This window comes from Clinocottus analis, unplaced genomic scaffold, assembly GCF_023055335.1.
Source record: "Clinocottus analis isolate CAN_PGR_092001 unplaced genomic scaffold, fCliAna1.0.p SCAF_19, whole genome shotgun sequence".
Lineage (NCBI taxonomy): Eukaryota > Metazoa > Chordata > Actinopteri > Perciformes > Cottidae > Clinocottus > Clinocottus analis.
The window spans coordinates 425,001-441,499 of record NW_027175920.1 but is presented as its reverse complement, the minus strand read 5'-3'; the positions used below and the strand labels follow the sequence as shown (position 1 = coordinate 441,499).

Genomic DNA, 16,499 nt, shown 5'->3' with positions numbered 1-16,499 from the left:
GCTTCCTGTAACTGTTTCCCACTCTCCTCTTGACTATATGAGCAGGACCAGATTATAGTAGTCTAGAGAAATTGCCTTTGTAATTATTATTCTCAACATTAATTATCTTCTATAATAATAAATATATTCACTGTTATGTTATTTGTATTTGTTTCGGGTATCAACCAGTACTCTCTCTCTCTCTCTCTCTCTCTCTCACTCTCTCCTCCCGCCCGCCCCTCCAGGTAGTAGTCTGTTTCAAATCATGCAGGAGGTTTTGCGTCGCAGGAAAAACTGTTAAGCGCTTGTGAACATTTCAGCCTCTTCAAAAGGATCTCATCTACGACTTTCTAACGCCGAGAGGGAGGTTTCGCCTGTGTGTGTGTGTGTGTGTGTGTGTGTGTGTGTGTGCGTGCGTGTGTATGTGTGTCATTGGTTGTGTGTTATATCCATTTTGGGACTATGGGAGCCTTGTACATTGAACTGTCGAGTTGTTTCATCAATAAAAAGTAAGTTATATACACGGATAAATGGGACATCTGCTGAAGAACGGAGGAAAAGAACATATAAGGACTTGTGTCAGAAGACAACTAGACAGTGGGTATCCTGAGAGGGAAAAGACTGGGTCGATTATTTTAATATGACCATTTTATACCTTTCAAACCCCTCCCCTAGAGACCACAAAGATTAATTATTAAATGAATTGTTGTTTACTCTGTTGTGTGGGTCTTTTGTTCAGAGTCTTCTATTATTGGCTCAGCAACTGCTTTTTTTTTTTCTTCATTTCTGATTTTTATCTGCCGTTTGGTGTCTAAAAGCGGTGAGAAAAATTCTCAAAATACAGTTTACTATCAGAAAAAACAAAGAAAACCAGCAAATGTATTTATTAAAATGTCAATATTATACTCTATATCTCAGCTAAACTACTTTACTGTCACTTGGATTTAATGTCCATTTATTAATCATCTAAACTAACCAATTAATTTTGCATTAAAACGGAATGAGATTTCTTTTTAAAAAATGCTTATTTTCACTCTGCTTTACCTAAAGTAAGGACATCTTGATGTACATTTATTTAAATAATAAACATAAGTGTACATTTGAAGAGCAGGAACTTCATCTTAGAGGGACTTGCTTTTTATTGCACTTCACAAATTAAAAGGTTAATAGACTTTGTTTTGTATTAAATTAAACTTCCCAACAATTCACATAGCTGTAGCATTTATAAATAATTCATTAAGTACATTTTAAGGAAATTAATTGGCAAATATTTTGATTGAAGGGGCTCTTTATGTAAAACCATGTCATGGTGTCAGCCTGACCACTGTTTTAGTAATTTTAATCTTTTCACAACTTTGATGACCAAACAATGGATTATGTAAACAATGATCAGCAGATTAATCCATAATGACAATAACCATGAGTTAATAGTTTAACAACACCAGGAGTAAAATCCTGCTTTAACATTAATGCATGAGTATAAACTTGTGATGAAATGTAATAATATAAGTAACAAGGGACGTTTTTCCTACTTTTAATATTTTAAATACACTTTTCCTATAAAGACTTGCATACTTCTACTTGTAACAGAGTATTTAAGCGTGGTATTAGTACTTTGATTATAATATACAACTTGTAGCTTCTTCACCATCTATGCGTCACTCAAAATACAAATGTGACATATTATGACCGTTTAACTGAACTGTCACACTTACGTTAATATTTTCTTCGCCATGTGTATAATTTGTGGGATAAAAATAAGAAATAAACCGATTAAACATATTATATCTATATAATTTATCGAGCTCGCGTCTTACAATGAACTACAATCGAAGATTTCAAGTGGCGCGCTTGACGAGATCTCGCGAGATTTCCCGTGTTCTGTCCGTTGTCAGCAGCAGCGGTGCCTCCACCATTTCGCTGCGTAAAGTCTCCTCCCCGCGACCGCTACATTCTGCGCCGAAACCCAGTCTCTCCCGGTCCGTATTTTAACTTCTTCCCACGGAGCTAGTGGTACCTCGTTGGGTACCGGGAGACGGTTTGGATTACTGGCATCAAGGATTGAGTGCGATTTTACGCGGATGACGACTCCTTCAACGAGAATTTAGTAAAAGAAAATCGCTCGGAAATTTCAGGTAGGTGGGAACTTAAGATGGCGGCCTTGGAGAGGGAGGGGGGCAAGGAGGAAGTAATAGGGGGGTAAGAGGGGGGGTCTCGGACTAACGAAAGGACACAAACTGACTGCGTTTCACTTGGTAGTATTTTGTGATTTGTACTTCGTGGAAATGCGGAGGCACGACACTCGAACCGAGACCGGAAACTAAAACGAAAAGCTACAACACCGGGAGAAAAATGTAAAATGTAAAACCAATTGAGTTGTCGTTGAACCACCGTTTCCTTACTGTCGTTTCCAAAGAGCCAAGCCGTTGGCCCGTGTGGGTCCCTCCTAAACACCCCCCTCCCGTATATTCATTGCAAAAATGTACATGGAACTTTATAACATATTTTATTTGCCCTTTTTTAAATGCTTATCCGGAAAGCGACGCGTATTAATGGCTAAAACCGAATAATTTTTACGTGTTTTATTTTTTTGTGGAAACAAGATTTGACCCCACGCAAAATGACGTCACGAGCGATTGTCCCCCCACCACCTCCCCCCTCCCTCCCCTCTCTCTGTCTGTATGGCGGCGCATGCAGAAGCGGGTTTTTAATGTGACTTTTCAGATGTTTCCCCGTGTGTCTCTCGCTGCGAAGTTACTTAAATCAAATGTGTCGGCGTGAACGAGCTTCTTTGGAGGGCTCGAGCGTTGCGTAACCCGCGGGCGGGGATGAAGGGGCGCCTGCGCATCAAACGAACGCACCCTTAGTAACTCTTCTGCCTCGCTAGTTAGCACCAGGCTTTTTCTCCCCTTCTTTATGTGTGTGTGTGTCCCACCCAAGCAGTGTGGTGTTGTGGAAACGTTTTTAAAGATGACTTTATTGTCAACGTTCACACTTCTCTCGGGACGAAAGTCGATTTCATCTTTTCGTCTCGTGCACGGTTTTTGCTCGTGCTCCCAAACGCACAATGTAACCCCCCCCCCCACCCCTCACCTCCAAAATAAAGATGCACTTTCTCAAGGTAGATTATCATCCACAAGTTCCACGCAGCCCTCCCCATCCCTTATCCAAATGCATTGCATATCACGAGAGCATACAAATGAATGAGCGGAAGGCCCGCGCGCCTGCTCGCCGGCTTTTAGCCTGTGAGCGCGTGCTGCAGGATTCCCGGTAGCTTCCTGTGGGGCGACTGCAGCAAAAAAAAAAAATGCAAACTTGCAGCGAGCTAACGGAGCTGCCCGATTTAGTGCCGCTTCACGGAGTATGTGAATGTATATTTGATTACCGCTGCAGGATTCCCACTAAAACACAGCCTCGCATGCCAACTGGAGAGTCCGAGCAAGTTGGGCTAGCGGCAGGCTATCCGAGCGCCTGCTCTCGTGACCTGGCATGTTACTCATCCTCCAGTCACCACACACACACACACACACACACACACACACACACACACACACACACACACACACACACACACACACACACACACACACACACACTGTGGCATTTGTGTTTACGAAATGCATGTCAACGAATATGAAATGTAGCATTAGCCCCCTACTTTTTTTGCAAAACGCTGTGTGCAAGTGTCTCTAGTTTTTGAAGATGCGTTTGAGTTAAAAAAAATAATAAAGTTATCTATTTCTGCTCCCACAGAACATGTGGAAGGGACCCTAATTTCAGCATCCTGGAAGTAGAAAGCACAGAAGATCTGTGTCTCACACCACAGACAGGTGAGAAGTTGTTGCTTTACACACACACACACTGAATGTTTGTCGTTTCCCCTGTACTTTAAATAAAAGAAACACACAAAGAAAAGGCATCACAGTCACTTCCCACTTGATCAATATTAAGTCATTATTATGCTTTTTGTTTGTACTCGGTCCAGACTCTTTGTTTGCCTGTGTCGCCCACAGGTGCAGTGTGTAGCCGGGGCAGCACAGAGGAAGGACGCTCTGGGGAGGAGGCGGTGCGGCAGCGTGCCCCTCCGGCTGTGGATGTGCTGGGCGGCAACTCCCAGGCTGCACAGAATGTGGCTGGGGAGTCGCCTCGGCGTGCCCCGCAGCCGGTCGCCGCTGCCCCCCGCCCGGTCCCCGCCTTCGCCAATCTGCCCGCTGTGCCACCGCCGGAGAGCGACGGCGACTCGGCGTCCCTCGGCATGGAGAGCGCCCCGCAGACCGACTTGCCTGAAAAGCTCCCGGGCGGAGTTTCGAGATCCTCGCCGGCGCCGCTCGCCGGGGACGAGATGCGGAGGCCTCCCTCGCCTCCCCCTCTCGCCACGGATACACAGATTGACAGCACGGCGCGAGAGTCGCAGTACGGGTCACAAACTGATAAAGAGACGAACCAGATTCAGCCGCTCGGAGAAGGAGCTGGACTTATTTCGGGGACTACGGATAAGCAGTCCGTCGCGTTGGAATACAAACCAGAGACTGGAACGAGCGTGGAGCTCAGTGGAAAGGAGCACACGGGCGGAAACATTCACCTCCGACCCCAATCTCAAATCCGTTTCACTGCCCCGTCTCGGTCTGTCCCGCAGTCGAGCGTTGGTTTTAGAGTCCGAGACGCCGCCGGACACGAGGCCCCGGGGCCGTCCGGCGGGGACCCCGGCGTCCTCGTGCCTCCGGTGCGAGCGTTGGGTCACCAGGACTCCAAATCGCCCCCGCCCCCTTTACCCTCACCGGGCAACAGTGAGATTAAGCAAACGGACCTGTCAAAAACACAACATAGAATCATCACGACCGACGCCGCAGAGATACGAACGGCAAACTCTTTGGAGTCAGTCAAGACGCTCGAGCGCGTCGAGGAACTTGTCGACGGACGACGTCCCTCAGCGGAAATACTTGAGACCAGAAAAGCAGCAGAACCGCTTCCTGGATTACACGCTTCTCCTGAGAAGGAGAGCTCGGGAGGAGGAGGAGGAGGAGGAGGAGACGGCGACGGCGTCCATAGGAGCTGCGATCAACTCGGGGGAGAGCGGCTGGACGGTAGCGTGAGGGAAGGACGCGCCGACGTCTCCTCGTCTGACTTCACAACGCCGCCGGAGAGCTCCACCTCCTCCTCCACGCAGGAGACTCCCTCGAAACCCTCTACGTCGCCGCTCCCCTTCGACACGGACCTACCCGCCGAGGCAGAGACGCCTCGCCCCGAGACGGAGCCGCCCGCCGGGCTCGCGCACTCGGCCGAGGCTCAAGAGCTCGTGGTCGTCGGCGAGGAGGCTCACATCGACGGCGACTGGACGAACATGCACCTGAATCAGAGTTACCTCGTGCGGCGGGAAGACGGCAGCGTCTGCGAGGCCGCCATCGTCAACGAGCTGAGCGACGACCTCGCCGGCGGGGAGCCCAAGCTGTACGTGGAAAGCGTGCCGGCGGACATGGAGCTGGACGCGCAGCGCGTGGAAGTGTACGAGTTCTGCACCCTGGTGGAGGAGGTGGCGGAGGAGACGGTGTGCGCCAGCGGCAGCGGAGGCGGAGGCGGCGGCGGCGCACAGACGCCTCACTCTCCGGTTTACGAGATGAACTTATTCAACGCGTTGCTCGAACACCCCGAGGAATACACCGTCAAAGAGGACCTGGAAAGTGGCACTGTCATTATTTCCCAGCAGCCTTTGCTTGAACGCGACGACGCAAACGGTAATTCCCACAACTTGTCCGTACAAACCACGGGAGCGGCTGCTGCCGGGCAGCATTTGGTGTTGGAAGCCGGCCCGAGCGAGGTTTGTTTAGTCGGAGTGGCCGCCGTCTCCTTGGAACCGACGGACGGCGCTCCGCAAGGCCCGTCGGACCAAACGCAGGCGAGGGATTCTCCCGAAGTGCAAACCGTTCCCGCAAAACAGGAAGCGGGAGCGGCGGGCGACGCGGGGACAGACTCGCCTGTCGCCGCTTTGTCGCGCGTCCAGCCCGCGCTCAATCAGACCGTCGCAAGTGCCACGAAGCGCGAGGCCCCCGCTTCCTCCCACCGAGGGCCCGAAGTGGCAGAGACTCCGTCGCAGGGAGCGCAGAGCGTCGCTGCGCCCACAGAAACCAAACCAGCGGCTCTCTGCGCCGCCTGCCCCGCCGGGATTATACACCCGAACATGCTCCTCTTCAAAGCGGGAGAAACCCCCGTCCTGAAGCCCCCTCCCTACATTTTGCCGCGACCGAATGCGGCCGGCAAGCTGGCCAACGCCCACGGCTCGTGGTCCGGCAGCGCGTCCGAGGAGTGCCTTCCACAAACCGTCTCGGACTCGTCACGTGCGTCCGATCAGACGTCTGCGGCGGCTCCGGGCGAGTCGCTTCAGCTCGACCCGGCTGCGTCCGACAACGAGGCCTTAACCGACGCTAAAACGTCCCGTGAAGCCGCAGACGCTACGACGCCCGACGTCGAAGACCACGTCGGCCAGGCGGACTCCCTCTACGAGGAGGACGAGGACGACGACGATGAGGAGGAGGAGGATGAGGAGGAGGAGGAGGAAGAGGAGGAGAGCGAGGACATGGAGCAGGAGGAAGCCACGGGAGAAACCTCGGCTCTGGACGGCGCTTCACACATCAGCAGTCCAGAGGAAGGCAGCGACGAAGAACCGGACGCAGACAAAACGGAGAGCGAGATGACCCTCAGCTCTCCACTCAAGGTAGTTTCATAGTTTGTGAACTGAGTGATGTCACGCCGCATCATGGAGGGACTTCTGAGGTTTTGTTAAGATTTGATTTAGTGAAAGGTGTTAAATCTTCAGTGCGATGCATAAACATGTTTGTTATGCATGAGGAAATGTATCTGAAGGAAGCTAAAATACAGACCTAGATGCAAGCAAATGCACACGATTCATTATACACATAATAATATATAGATTTAAAGGCACAATGTGTCGTCGGCCCCTCCTGCGAGGGTGAAAGCCAACTCCACATTCATTCGTTTTCCTTTTCGATTCGCTGTATTTGCGTCTCTTCGGCTGTCGGTCATTTTCGCAGCTTCCTCTTGGATGCAAAAATAAGAAGAAATGAAAACAGGCGGGCGGCAGATAATTCTATCCGTTCTTCCCTTTTATGATATCGTGCATGACGGTTTCACATAATTTTGTGAGCTGTAAATCAGCGCTCGACCTGAAAAGAGAGCAATCTGTTACTAAACCGCCATGATGTTCATAGATCAGGTCTGCTGGCGTGTTTCCACTGTTCCACACATCCTGCTCCGTGTGTGTGTGTGTGTGTGTGTGTGTTTTTAAGTTGGCCTCAGCCCCCCGTGTGTGTTGTCCAGCATCGCTTCACTCTTTAACAGGATGCTCACGAGCACTTCCTGGTCCCGCTGCTGATGACCGGGAGCGTTTTGACTTTTAAAAAACGCTTTTCCTTTCTGACTTCCGCCATTTGGGATTTTAATTCTGCATGAGAAGTCACAGATGTCTCGTCTGTCGTTCTTCAGCATGTCTGGCTTTGCTCCTTGTGAGCTTCTGCTCTGAGCTTCTTCTTTTCAGTGAATCTTGCTGCTTCCACCTCTCTAATGCTCGACACACTTTCCCTCTTGCCCTTCCTCCCTCGGCCCTCAGGTGCACCAGTGGATGGCGGACCGGGTCACGGCCGACTCCTCTCCCGTCTCGCCGTCCCCTTCCTCTTCTTACCCCGGCGCCTCGCCCGCCAGCGACTGGTCCGCCCAGCGGCGGGACAAGTCCTCGCCGCTACGCGGGCCCCACGGGAAGTTTGTGTCTCCCGGCACCACCGGCAGTGGCGGCGGCTTCGGTTCCTCCTCTTCCACGCCGGATCAGGCCACGCCTCAGCGACCCCGCGGAGAGCGCCACACGGACATGGCAGAGCTGGCCAAGCATGTGAGTGAGACCTGGACTGCTGAGAGTAAAGTCCTGCTGGGGCCCGCTGCCCTGAAGAGGCCCTTTATATTTTAATTTGTGACTTCCTGCAGCAGAAATAGTCAGTTTGCATGTTGATGAGACGCTTGAAACACTTTCACTGGACTATTCTTTTGATTTTTAGTATTTCTGATCAAGATGCAACTTTGGACCAACTTGTTTTAATCATTAAACATGAGAGTCTGTAGTCCTGTAACAGTACTGTAGTAAATAAAGAGCGCTCTGAAGGGTTCAGTGATGTCTTTTAAAAACAACTAAAGACGCACCTGTTCATGCAGGCGTTTGTTTAAATACCTGCGACCTGCTTTTATCTGTTTTTATCTGCTGTTATTTGTTTTAATGTGTTTTTTTTATAAGTACTGCACTTTGTGACCTCTTTGTCTGTGAAATGTGCTCTATAAATACAAATTATTATGATATATCTGGATCAGCAGGATACAAAGGATTATACTTCTCCTTTCAATGTAAATTATAAAGTGATTAAATCTCGCCAAAATGCCTCCAAACGCCTTTTAAAAAAAAGAAGACAAACTCTTCTACTTCAGTTTTTTTCCACTCAACTCTCAGCTACAGGGACGTCGATGCGTTCATTCAGCGTTTTTCTTCATATTTCTTCCCGCTGTGCGTCTGCAGGAAGCCGACATCGAGCACCGGACGCAGTCTCTGCGGCGAGAGGGCTGCTGGTCGACGAAGCGCCTGACCCGCCTGACGGAGCCGCCGCGGCCCAAAGTGCACTGGGACTACCTGTGTGAGGAGATGCAGTGGCTCTCCGCCGACTTCGCCCAGGAGAGGCGCTGGAAGAGGGGCGTGGCCCGAAAGGTGGGTCAGGTTCATGAATTAAAGAGTGTGTTTTGTGTGTAGAAATGTGTTTTTCTTTTATGAGGCTGCTTGACAGATTGTGTTGTGTATGTCTGGTTCTGTTGTTGTTGTTGTTGTTAGGTGGTTCGAATGGTGATGCGACACCACGAGGAGCTGAGGCAGAAAGAAGAAAAGGCGAAGAGAGACGAGCACTCCAAGATCAGAAGAGTCGCCTCTTCCATCGCGAAGGAGGTCCGGGCTTTCTGGAGCAGCGTGGAGAAGGTACGGATGACGCACACAGACACACAAACACACGCACAACAAGCAAACACAACGTTAACGGCAGAATAAAATACAGAAAACAACAAATAATATTCAACAGATTGTGGACAGTTTTGAGCTTGATTAAACCAGCTAGCATGCTACGGCGCTAAATCTGGCGCTCCTTTATTTCTCTGCCCCGCTGCAATAAGAGCGGCTCTGCCCCGCTGCAATAAGAGCGTTGCTGTCTCCGCTCCCTGCAGGTGGTGCAGTACAAGCAGCAGTCCAGGCTGGAGGAGAAGAGGAAGAAGGCGCTGGACCTCCAGCTGGACTTCATCGTCGGCCAGACGGAGAAATACTCGGACCTCCTCAGCAAGTCGCTGGCTCCCAGCCGGCCGGCCGACGCCGAACCAGAACCAGAACCCGCTCCTCCATCTCCCAAAAAAACAGTTCCACCTGCCGCTGAGGAGGACGGTGAGGGATTAACTACTGCTTCACGTCTTTGTTCAAAGAATTTTTCAAATGAAGGAAGTCTGAGGAAGTTTTTAAAAGCTCCCAAACCGAAAAAATGAGCCTTAAAGAACCACAAAAGTGAAGCGTCAGCGGGCTTAATGAGCAGCCGCCGGCTGCTGACTCCTCGTACGTCTCGCGTCACGAGTGCGGTCGTTAGTTAAGACGAAGCGCTTCGACAATAATTAACTTGTGTCACGGTGGAAACGCCGACGCGACAGAAAGCTGCAGCGTTATGTTTATGTTTGAAGGGCCCCGGCTAGCTGCGGCTAGCTCGCTAACGGGCATTTTTAATGCAGCCGCGTGGCGTCAAGTGTCCCTCCACCGCATGGCGCGTTGCTCTGTGTGAGTTCTGGTGAGATTGAACTCTTCTGGTGTTTCTGAGCTCTGCTCTTCTCCAGTTGTTACCTAAAAGACCTGCAGCTCATTAATAACAGAGCTCGCTGTCTTCCTGTTGGCTCAGACGGGGACGTTGTCATAGCTACATGGCGGTAATAAAAAAGAAGAAGCTGTTTTTCCTTGTCAAGGTTATCGCGTCTTTGAGAGAATCAACCACGCCTGAGCACCGACGCGTCTCCACCAGGAGGATTTTGCGGCTCTTTGTTTTATAAGCGCAGTAAAAACGTTTCTTGGCTCAGCGTTTCCGAGCCGCTTGGCAGCCGTCCGGCTCCAGACTCGTCGGACGAGTCCGGCGGCCGCGTCATCGACGGCAGTTTGCTTCTTGGAGCGTGACGGTGACTCCAGGTTTTGGGGTTTTTGGCAGCAGTTCATGTCTGAGTCAGTCGTCCGATCTCGTCTACAGTCGACAGTCTGACCCTCCCACCGCCAACGTCCGTCCAAACACAACATTTTCCCCCCGAAAGCCGATTAAGAACCGAAGCTGTTTCTGGGCTCCGCGTGGCGATCCATCTGGACCCATCAGGCGCCTTCCTCGTCCCCTAAAGCGAGTCCTTTTTTTGTTCCTCCCTCCAGACAGAGACTTCGAGCCTCCCTGCGAGGAGGAGGACGACGAGGCGACCATCGACGTGGAGGAGCAGCAGGAGGGCAACGACGCCGAGAGCCACCGGAGGGAGATCGAGCTGCTGAAGGAGGAGGGCATGCTGCCGCTGGAGCAGCTGCTGGACACCCTCAAGCTGCCTCAGGTACGGAGACGTGGATACGGGCTTCACTTCTCCGGTGCATTACGTGCCGCTTTGCACATTGAACCGCTTTTACAAACACAAATCTGTCTTTACGCCGACCCGATGGGTCTCACAGGCGTTTTTTTAAAGCGAAAGTGAAAAAAAAGGCGCCGTCCTTTGTTTTCACACAATTTTTCTTTGGATTCGATCAAAGAGACGGACTAATTTGTGGGTTTGTTGGTTCTCTGCAAAAGAAAGTAACATTATTTCCTCTGAAAACAACAGAAACAAAAGCTGAATTCAGAAAATGAGTTTTATTCTGCGTCTCTTGGGTTCATATCCGGCGTAGAAATTGTTTCAGATTATCTTCAAAACATTTCATACTGTCTCATTGCTCATGTCAATTATATATTATACATTATTGTCATTTAACTGGATGATCACGTCACTATTTTATGTTATTGTGGTAAGCAAAAGTGCCTTTTATGGTGAATCTCAGATGTTTCTTCAATAAAAATACAGAATAACACTTTATACATGTTATTAGTATAATGCAATTTTTGTTTGTTCTGTGCATAAATGATATAATTTATTGGAACCACAGATGTTTTCATGTTTAGTCCCTGATTCCTCAGGAGACTGGCTCCGATGCAGAATGCTCTGATGAAACCTCGTCGTCGGTGGAGGAGGAAGACGGAGAGTTCACGGCCAACGTGGAGGACGGTGAGGCTGAAACTGAAGCAGTGCATTAAAAGATGAAGGCACACGTGTGTGTCTTACTTTGTCCGACGAGCCGCGGTTACAGATCGCGTTTTCTTCCTCGTCTCTGTGTTTGCAGCTCGGGACGAGGAGGACACCATCGCGGCGCAGGAGAAGGTCGAGGGCAACGTGGACCACGCAGAGGAGCTGGACGACCTCGCCAAGGAAGGTGAGGACGCCCAGAGCGCCACCGTGTGGAGGAGCCTGTTGTTGTTGTTTCACTCCGTTTCTCCTGGTTGAAGAGCTCTGTCCGCTTCAAGTCGCTTCCAAAAACATTTGAATTCATATGAATTAAATATTAAATAGCCCACCGTGACTTCTTCTCCATGAGGAATGTGTGAAATGGACTTTTCAGGGTTTTAGTCGCTTTATTAAATAGAAAAGATTCTGGTTGTTGAATCCTTTTGAATTAATCCACTTCAACTAGTTCTCAAATGTGTTCGCTCGATATAAATATTTGTGCTTAATTATGGCTTTGACACAATATTTCATACTATTTTTCTGTAGATTCCAATAAAAGCTTGCTTTTATAAGGCGTGTGAGTGTCCTTGTGGTGTGTGTGTTTGCTTGTGTGTGTGTGTGTCCTTGTGGTGCGTGTGTTTGCTTGTGTGTGCTCAAATGTGTTCGCTCAATATTAATGTTTTCTTTAATGATGGCTTTTTTCACAATATTTCAAACCATTTTTCTGTAGATTCCCATAAAAGCTTACTGTGAGTGTGTAACTGTTCCAGCAAAGCCGTGCTTTTGTGTTTTCATTTGATAGCTGTTTAAATGTTGTGTATCTCCGGTCAGCTGCGTTTCATTCATTTTAAATCGCGCCACGCTTTAATACAAGAATCTCTGCTGCGTCCTGCAGGCGACATGAGCGTGGAGGAGCTGCTGGAGAAGTACAAAGGAGCGTACGCATCGGACTTCGAGGCGCCGTCTGCGTCCGGCTCTAAAGACAGCTCTGACTCAGAGGTGTCCGGGGACGAGGAAGAGGAGAGCGACGAAGACGAGAGCGACGTGGAAAGCAACAGTTCTTCCTCCGGTACTGAACCCGCTCGCTCGCTTTCTCAAAGACGCAACACAAGCTACTTAAATCTATTATTAAATGATTTCCCCCTCTCTCATCAGACTCACAGGGAGACAGCGGGGCCGAGGACGACAGCGAGGAGGAGGAGGAGGAGGACGAAGAGGAGGGGGAGGAGAGCGAGGAGGAAGATGACGGTGGCGAGGATGAAGGGATGGAGGTCCTCCTGAAGGAGGGCGACCACAGCCCGCCTCCCTCCGGCACTCGGCCCAAGAAGGAGATCAGCCACATCGCCGCCACCGCGGAGAGCCTGCAGCCCAAAGGCTACACGCTGGCCACCGCCAAGGTCAGCCGGGGTGTCTGCGAGGTTCTTCTCAGCGGCGGTCGCTCGTGTTTATTGCGCTCTAAACATTCTGAGGAAGGGATGATGGGTTCACGGCAAACGCCGGCGCGATTACACGCAAGGTCGACGCGAATAGACGCGACATTTTCGCCCAAAAACGTTGGCGTCGAATCAGAAATGGGGGGAAGAAATATCATCTGTGGTGTCGTGATGGCAGCTTGTACCTGTAGAGACCGGGCGAGGCTCTGCGTGTGACTGTATGTGTGTAAACGCCTCGCTGCCGTGTTTATGCCTTCACGGCGAGGGTTGACGGAGCAGCTAACAATGTTAGCATAGCTTTGCACTCATCGACGCAAGACTCCATTCAGAAAACGAGCGTTTTAAAAGTCGTCGGCTTCTCGTCTCTCGGACCGACCGGACGAGGCGCAAGTTCAGACTTTCCACAAGTCGGCATCGCCAGGCGGTTATTTCGGCCTCGTCGTGATGTGCGTGTTGCGACGAAATCGTCATTTTTAAAATGAGTTTGTTGTGCGTTCATGCTGCTGTAATGTGTGTGTGTGTGTCCGGTGAATACAGTCCAGCAGGAAAAGCCCCCGAGTGATGTTTTGAACACAGACGTTGTGTTTTCCGTCGCACCGGTGACCTTCACAACATGTTATTACAAAGCTGTTCTAGCGGTTATGTCGGAGTGTGTGTGTGTGTGTGTGTGTGTGTGTGTGTGTGTGTGTGTGTGTGTGTTGGTATTTCTCCTTCAGATCCCACAGCTGAAAATCAGATTTGCGTTTTCCGTGAACACAATATCAGTTTCTCTTTGTCTCGAACGCAGTTCTAAAACATGATTTTTCTCCTCTTTTTCTTCTTCTCCCATCCATTAAAGGTCAAGACCCCCATCCCCTTCCTGCTCCACGGCCAGCTGAGAGAATACCAGCACATCGGCCTGGACTGGCTGGTCACCATGTACGAGAAGAAGCTGAACGGCATCCTGGCTGACGAGATGGGGCTGGGCAAGACCATCCAGACCATCGCTCTGCTGGCGCACCTCGCCTGTGAAAAAAGTACAAAAACAGTCGGGCAGGAGTTTGTTTCAGTTCATCCAGAGCGCTCAAACGCTGGAATGCTCCTTCTCTCCTCGCTGCTTTTTCATCGTTTGACTTGTGTCCAGGTAACTGGGGCCCTCACCTCATCATCGTGCCCACCAGCGTGATGCTGAACTGGGAGATGGAGCTGAAGCGCTGGTGCCCCGGCTTCAAGATCCTCACGTACTTCGGCAGCCAGAAGGAGCGAAAGCTGAAGAGACAGGTAACGAGCTGGAGAGTGTTTAGTGTCCCAGAGTACAGACAACCATCACCGTGTTGACTGTGCATGGTTGTTGTTGTTTTTCCCCCTTCAGGGCTGGACGAAGCCGAATGCGTTCCACGTGTGCATCACCTCCTACAAGCTGGTGCTGCAGGACCACCAGGCCTTCAGGAGGAAGTCCTGGCGCTACCTGATCCTGGACGAGGCGCAGAACATCAAGAACTTCAAGTCGCAGCGCTGGCAGAGCCTGCTGAACTTCAACAGGTCGGTCGAGGTCGGCGGCGCGCTCTGAAAGATCGTGCACACACACACACACATACACACACACGCACGCACACACGCCAGGAACGATCAGACCTCGAGGACCTCTCAAAGAGAAGACTTCTTCTTCTGTGGCTTCTTCTTCTTCTGTTTTTTCTTCTTCTTCTTCTTCTTCTTCTTGTTCTGCTGCTGCAGGCCTTCTGTGCAACAACCTTGATTCAGTAACTTTTACAAAGTGTCGCTTCATTAAAAGTTATTGGTTCATGAGATAGTTTTGTGTTGTGACTCGTGGGAAGCGTCTGTCAGATTCGATCATTTTGAAGTCCAGAAGTCGGTTTCTTGGACGTACAAAATGAACTCCAGACTTCTCTCTGTGAGGAAACTCCCCCGCTGGTCGATGAGTCAACGTTACGGCTTTTCATGAGGAAAAACATTCATGGTTGACGCTCAGTATTTGCTGTCGGACTCGGCGTCGATAAAACTCTTTATATATTTGTATGTTTCCCAGATAGGAGAAAATAAAACCTGGGGTTTGAGAGATCTCGTACAGATGCTGGACAAAGCTTAACTTTGGGTTTGGAATATTACATCATATGCTTTGCTGTAACTGAAGCAAGAAGAAGGATGAGGAAGAGGAGGAGGAGGGGGACATGTTGGGCAACAACGCAGCTTTCATGCAAATGTTCCTGTAATTTCTCGATCGTCCTTTTTGTACATACATATGTCCAGTTATTCCCAAAAGCAAAGCCCCCAGTTATTGTTGTCGTTATTATTGCTCACCGTGTGACATAATAACCAAATGGACCGAGATGATGGAGCCGGGCTGTAGGCGGAGGATCTGAATAGGTGTCATGAGCAGGCGTTGTACATCTCTCTGTGTCTCTGAGCGGCTTCAGCGCTCGGTGAAGGATCCTCTCGTCTCCTCTGAGAGACGCCGCTGGTCACAGAGAGTCAGCGCTCATCCAGCTGCCGTCGCTCAGTACGAACTATCTCGACTGTGACGCGTCCCCGAAAAACAGCAGAGCGCTGAACACATATACACGTGTATATCACATATATCTCACATATACACGTGTTCTTTCCCTCATCAGAGGCTGTAATTGGACCGAGTTGCCGTCGTTCCAGCTGGTGGGCATTTTATACTGTGACACGAAGCTTCAACGTGCAGCTTCTGCACACACTTCAACACACACACACACACAGCTAGTCGCAGATGATCTTCAGGCATACGCGGAGATGAAGGAGCACTTTGCTCAAACCTCAAACTCAAGGTGTTGTAGTTCTGTGAGATGTAGAGACTGCAGGTCAACGTAAAATACACTTCTGCTTCACTCACTTCTTCTTCTGCTGCTTCATCTTCTTCTGCGGCTGATGCTGCATCTTCTTCTGCTTCTTCTTCTTCTTTTTCTGCTTCTTCTGCTTCTTTTGTGGTTGCTACTGCTTCTTTTGCGTCTGCTTCTTCTTCTGCAGCTGCTGCGTCTTCTTTTGGTTCTTTTTCTTCTTCTTCTTCTGTGTCTTTTCCTTGGCCTTGTCTTGGCCTCCACCAAGTGGACTTCTGTCTTTGACTGTGTCCACACACCGACCCGACCAGTACCTCCATGACGCTCTCATGGTTTCCCGGCCTCTAACGAGTGGTTTTGGTGCTTTCAAGCCTCACGAGCTCGATGGCAGCAGAGTTGGAGAGCTCAAAACTAAAGGAAGAATAAAATGACTCCCGTATATATTTACATACATATTCTCCCTCTTCCAGCCACCGGCGGCTGCTGCTGACGGGAACGCCGCTGCAGAACAGCCTGATGGAGCTGTGGTCCCTGATGCACTTCCTCATGCCGCACGTCTTCCAGTCCCACCGCGAGTTCAAGGAGTGGTTCTCCAACCCGCTGACGGGGATGATCGAGGGCAGCCAGGAGTACAACGAGGGCCTGGTGAAGAGGCTGCACAAGGTGCTGCGGCCCTTCCTGCTGCGCAGGATCAAGGTCGACGTGGAGAAGCAGATGCCCAAGAAATACGAGCACGTGGTGCGCTGCCGCCTCTCCAAGAGGCAGCGCTTCCTCTACGACGACTTCATGGCTCAGGCCTCGTAAGTCAAACGGGGAAATCAGAGATGATGGAGCAAATGTAGATTTTTGAAGCTTCTTTGAAAAGGCATGTTTTTGTAGAAATGGATTTGTGCATTTAAAAGTTTATTAGGTACACTTATAACGGATGTAGGTCAAACACACC

General features: G+C 50.1%; 1 protein-coding gene across 1 annotated transcript in view; it reads left to right on the top strand.

Moving 5' to 3' along the window:
• The first annotated feature begins 1,913 nt into the window (after positions 1–1,913).
• The window catches only part of srcap (Snf2-related CREBBP activator protein), a 28,811-nt gene continuing 14,225 nt past the window's right edge, over positions 1,914–16,499 (top strand). The window contains exons 1-16 of the mRNA XM_068583741.1: positions 1,914–2,114; positions 3,733–3,809; positions 3,993–6,688; positions 7,601–7,876; positions 8,549–8,734; positions 8,855–8,995; positions 9,238–9,448; positions 10,457–10,626; positions 11,241–11,328; positions 11,444–11,533; positions 12,221–12,394; positions 12,481–12,722; positions 13,597–13,774; positions 13,882–14,018; positions 14,110–14,279; positions 16,027–16,356. Of these exons, the coding sequence (XP_068439842.1) occupies positions 4,235–6,688; positions 7,601–7,876; positions 8,549–8,734; positions 8,855–8,995; positions 9,238–9,448; positions 10,457–10,626; positions 11,241–11,328; positions 11,444–11,533; positions 12,221–12,394; positions 12,481–12,722; positions 13,597–13,774; positions 13,882–14,018; positions 14,110–14,279; positions 16,027–16,356 (4,847 nt within the window). The 5' untranslated portion in view covers positions 1,914–2,114; positions 3,733–3,809; positions 3,993–4,234. The remainder of the gene's footprint in view (positions 2,115–3,732; positions 3,810–3,992; positions 6,689–7,600; positions 7,877–8,548; positions 8,735–8,854; positions 8,996–9,237; positions 9,449–10,456; positions 10,627–11,240; positions 11,329–11,443; positions 11,534–12,220; positions 12,395–12,480; positions 12,723–13,596; positions 13,775–13,881; positions 14,019–14,109; positions 14,280–16,026; positions 16,357–16,499) is intronic.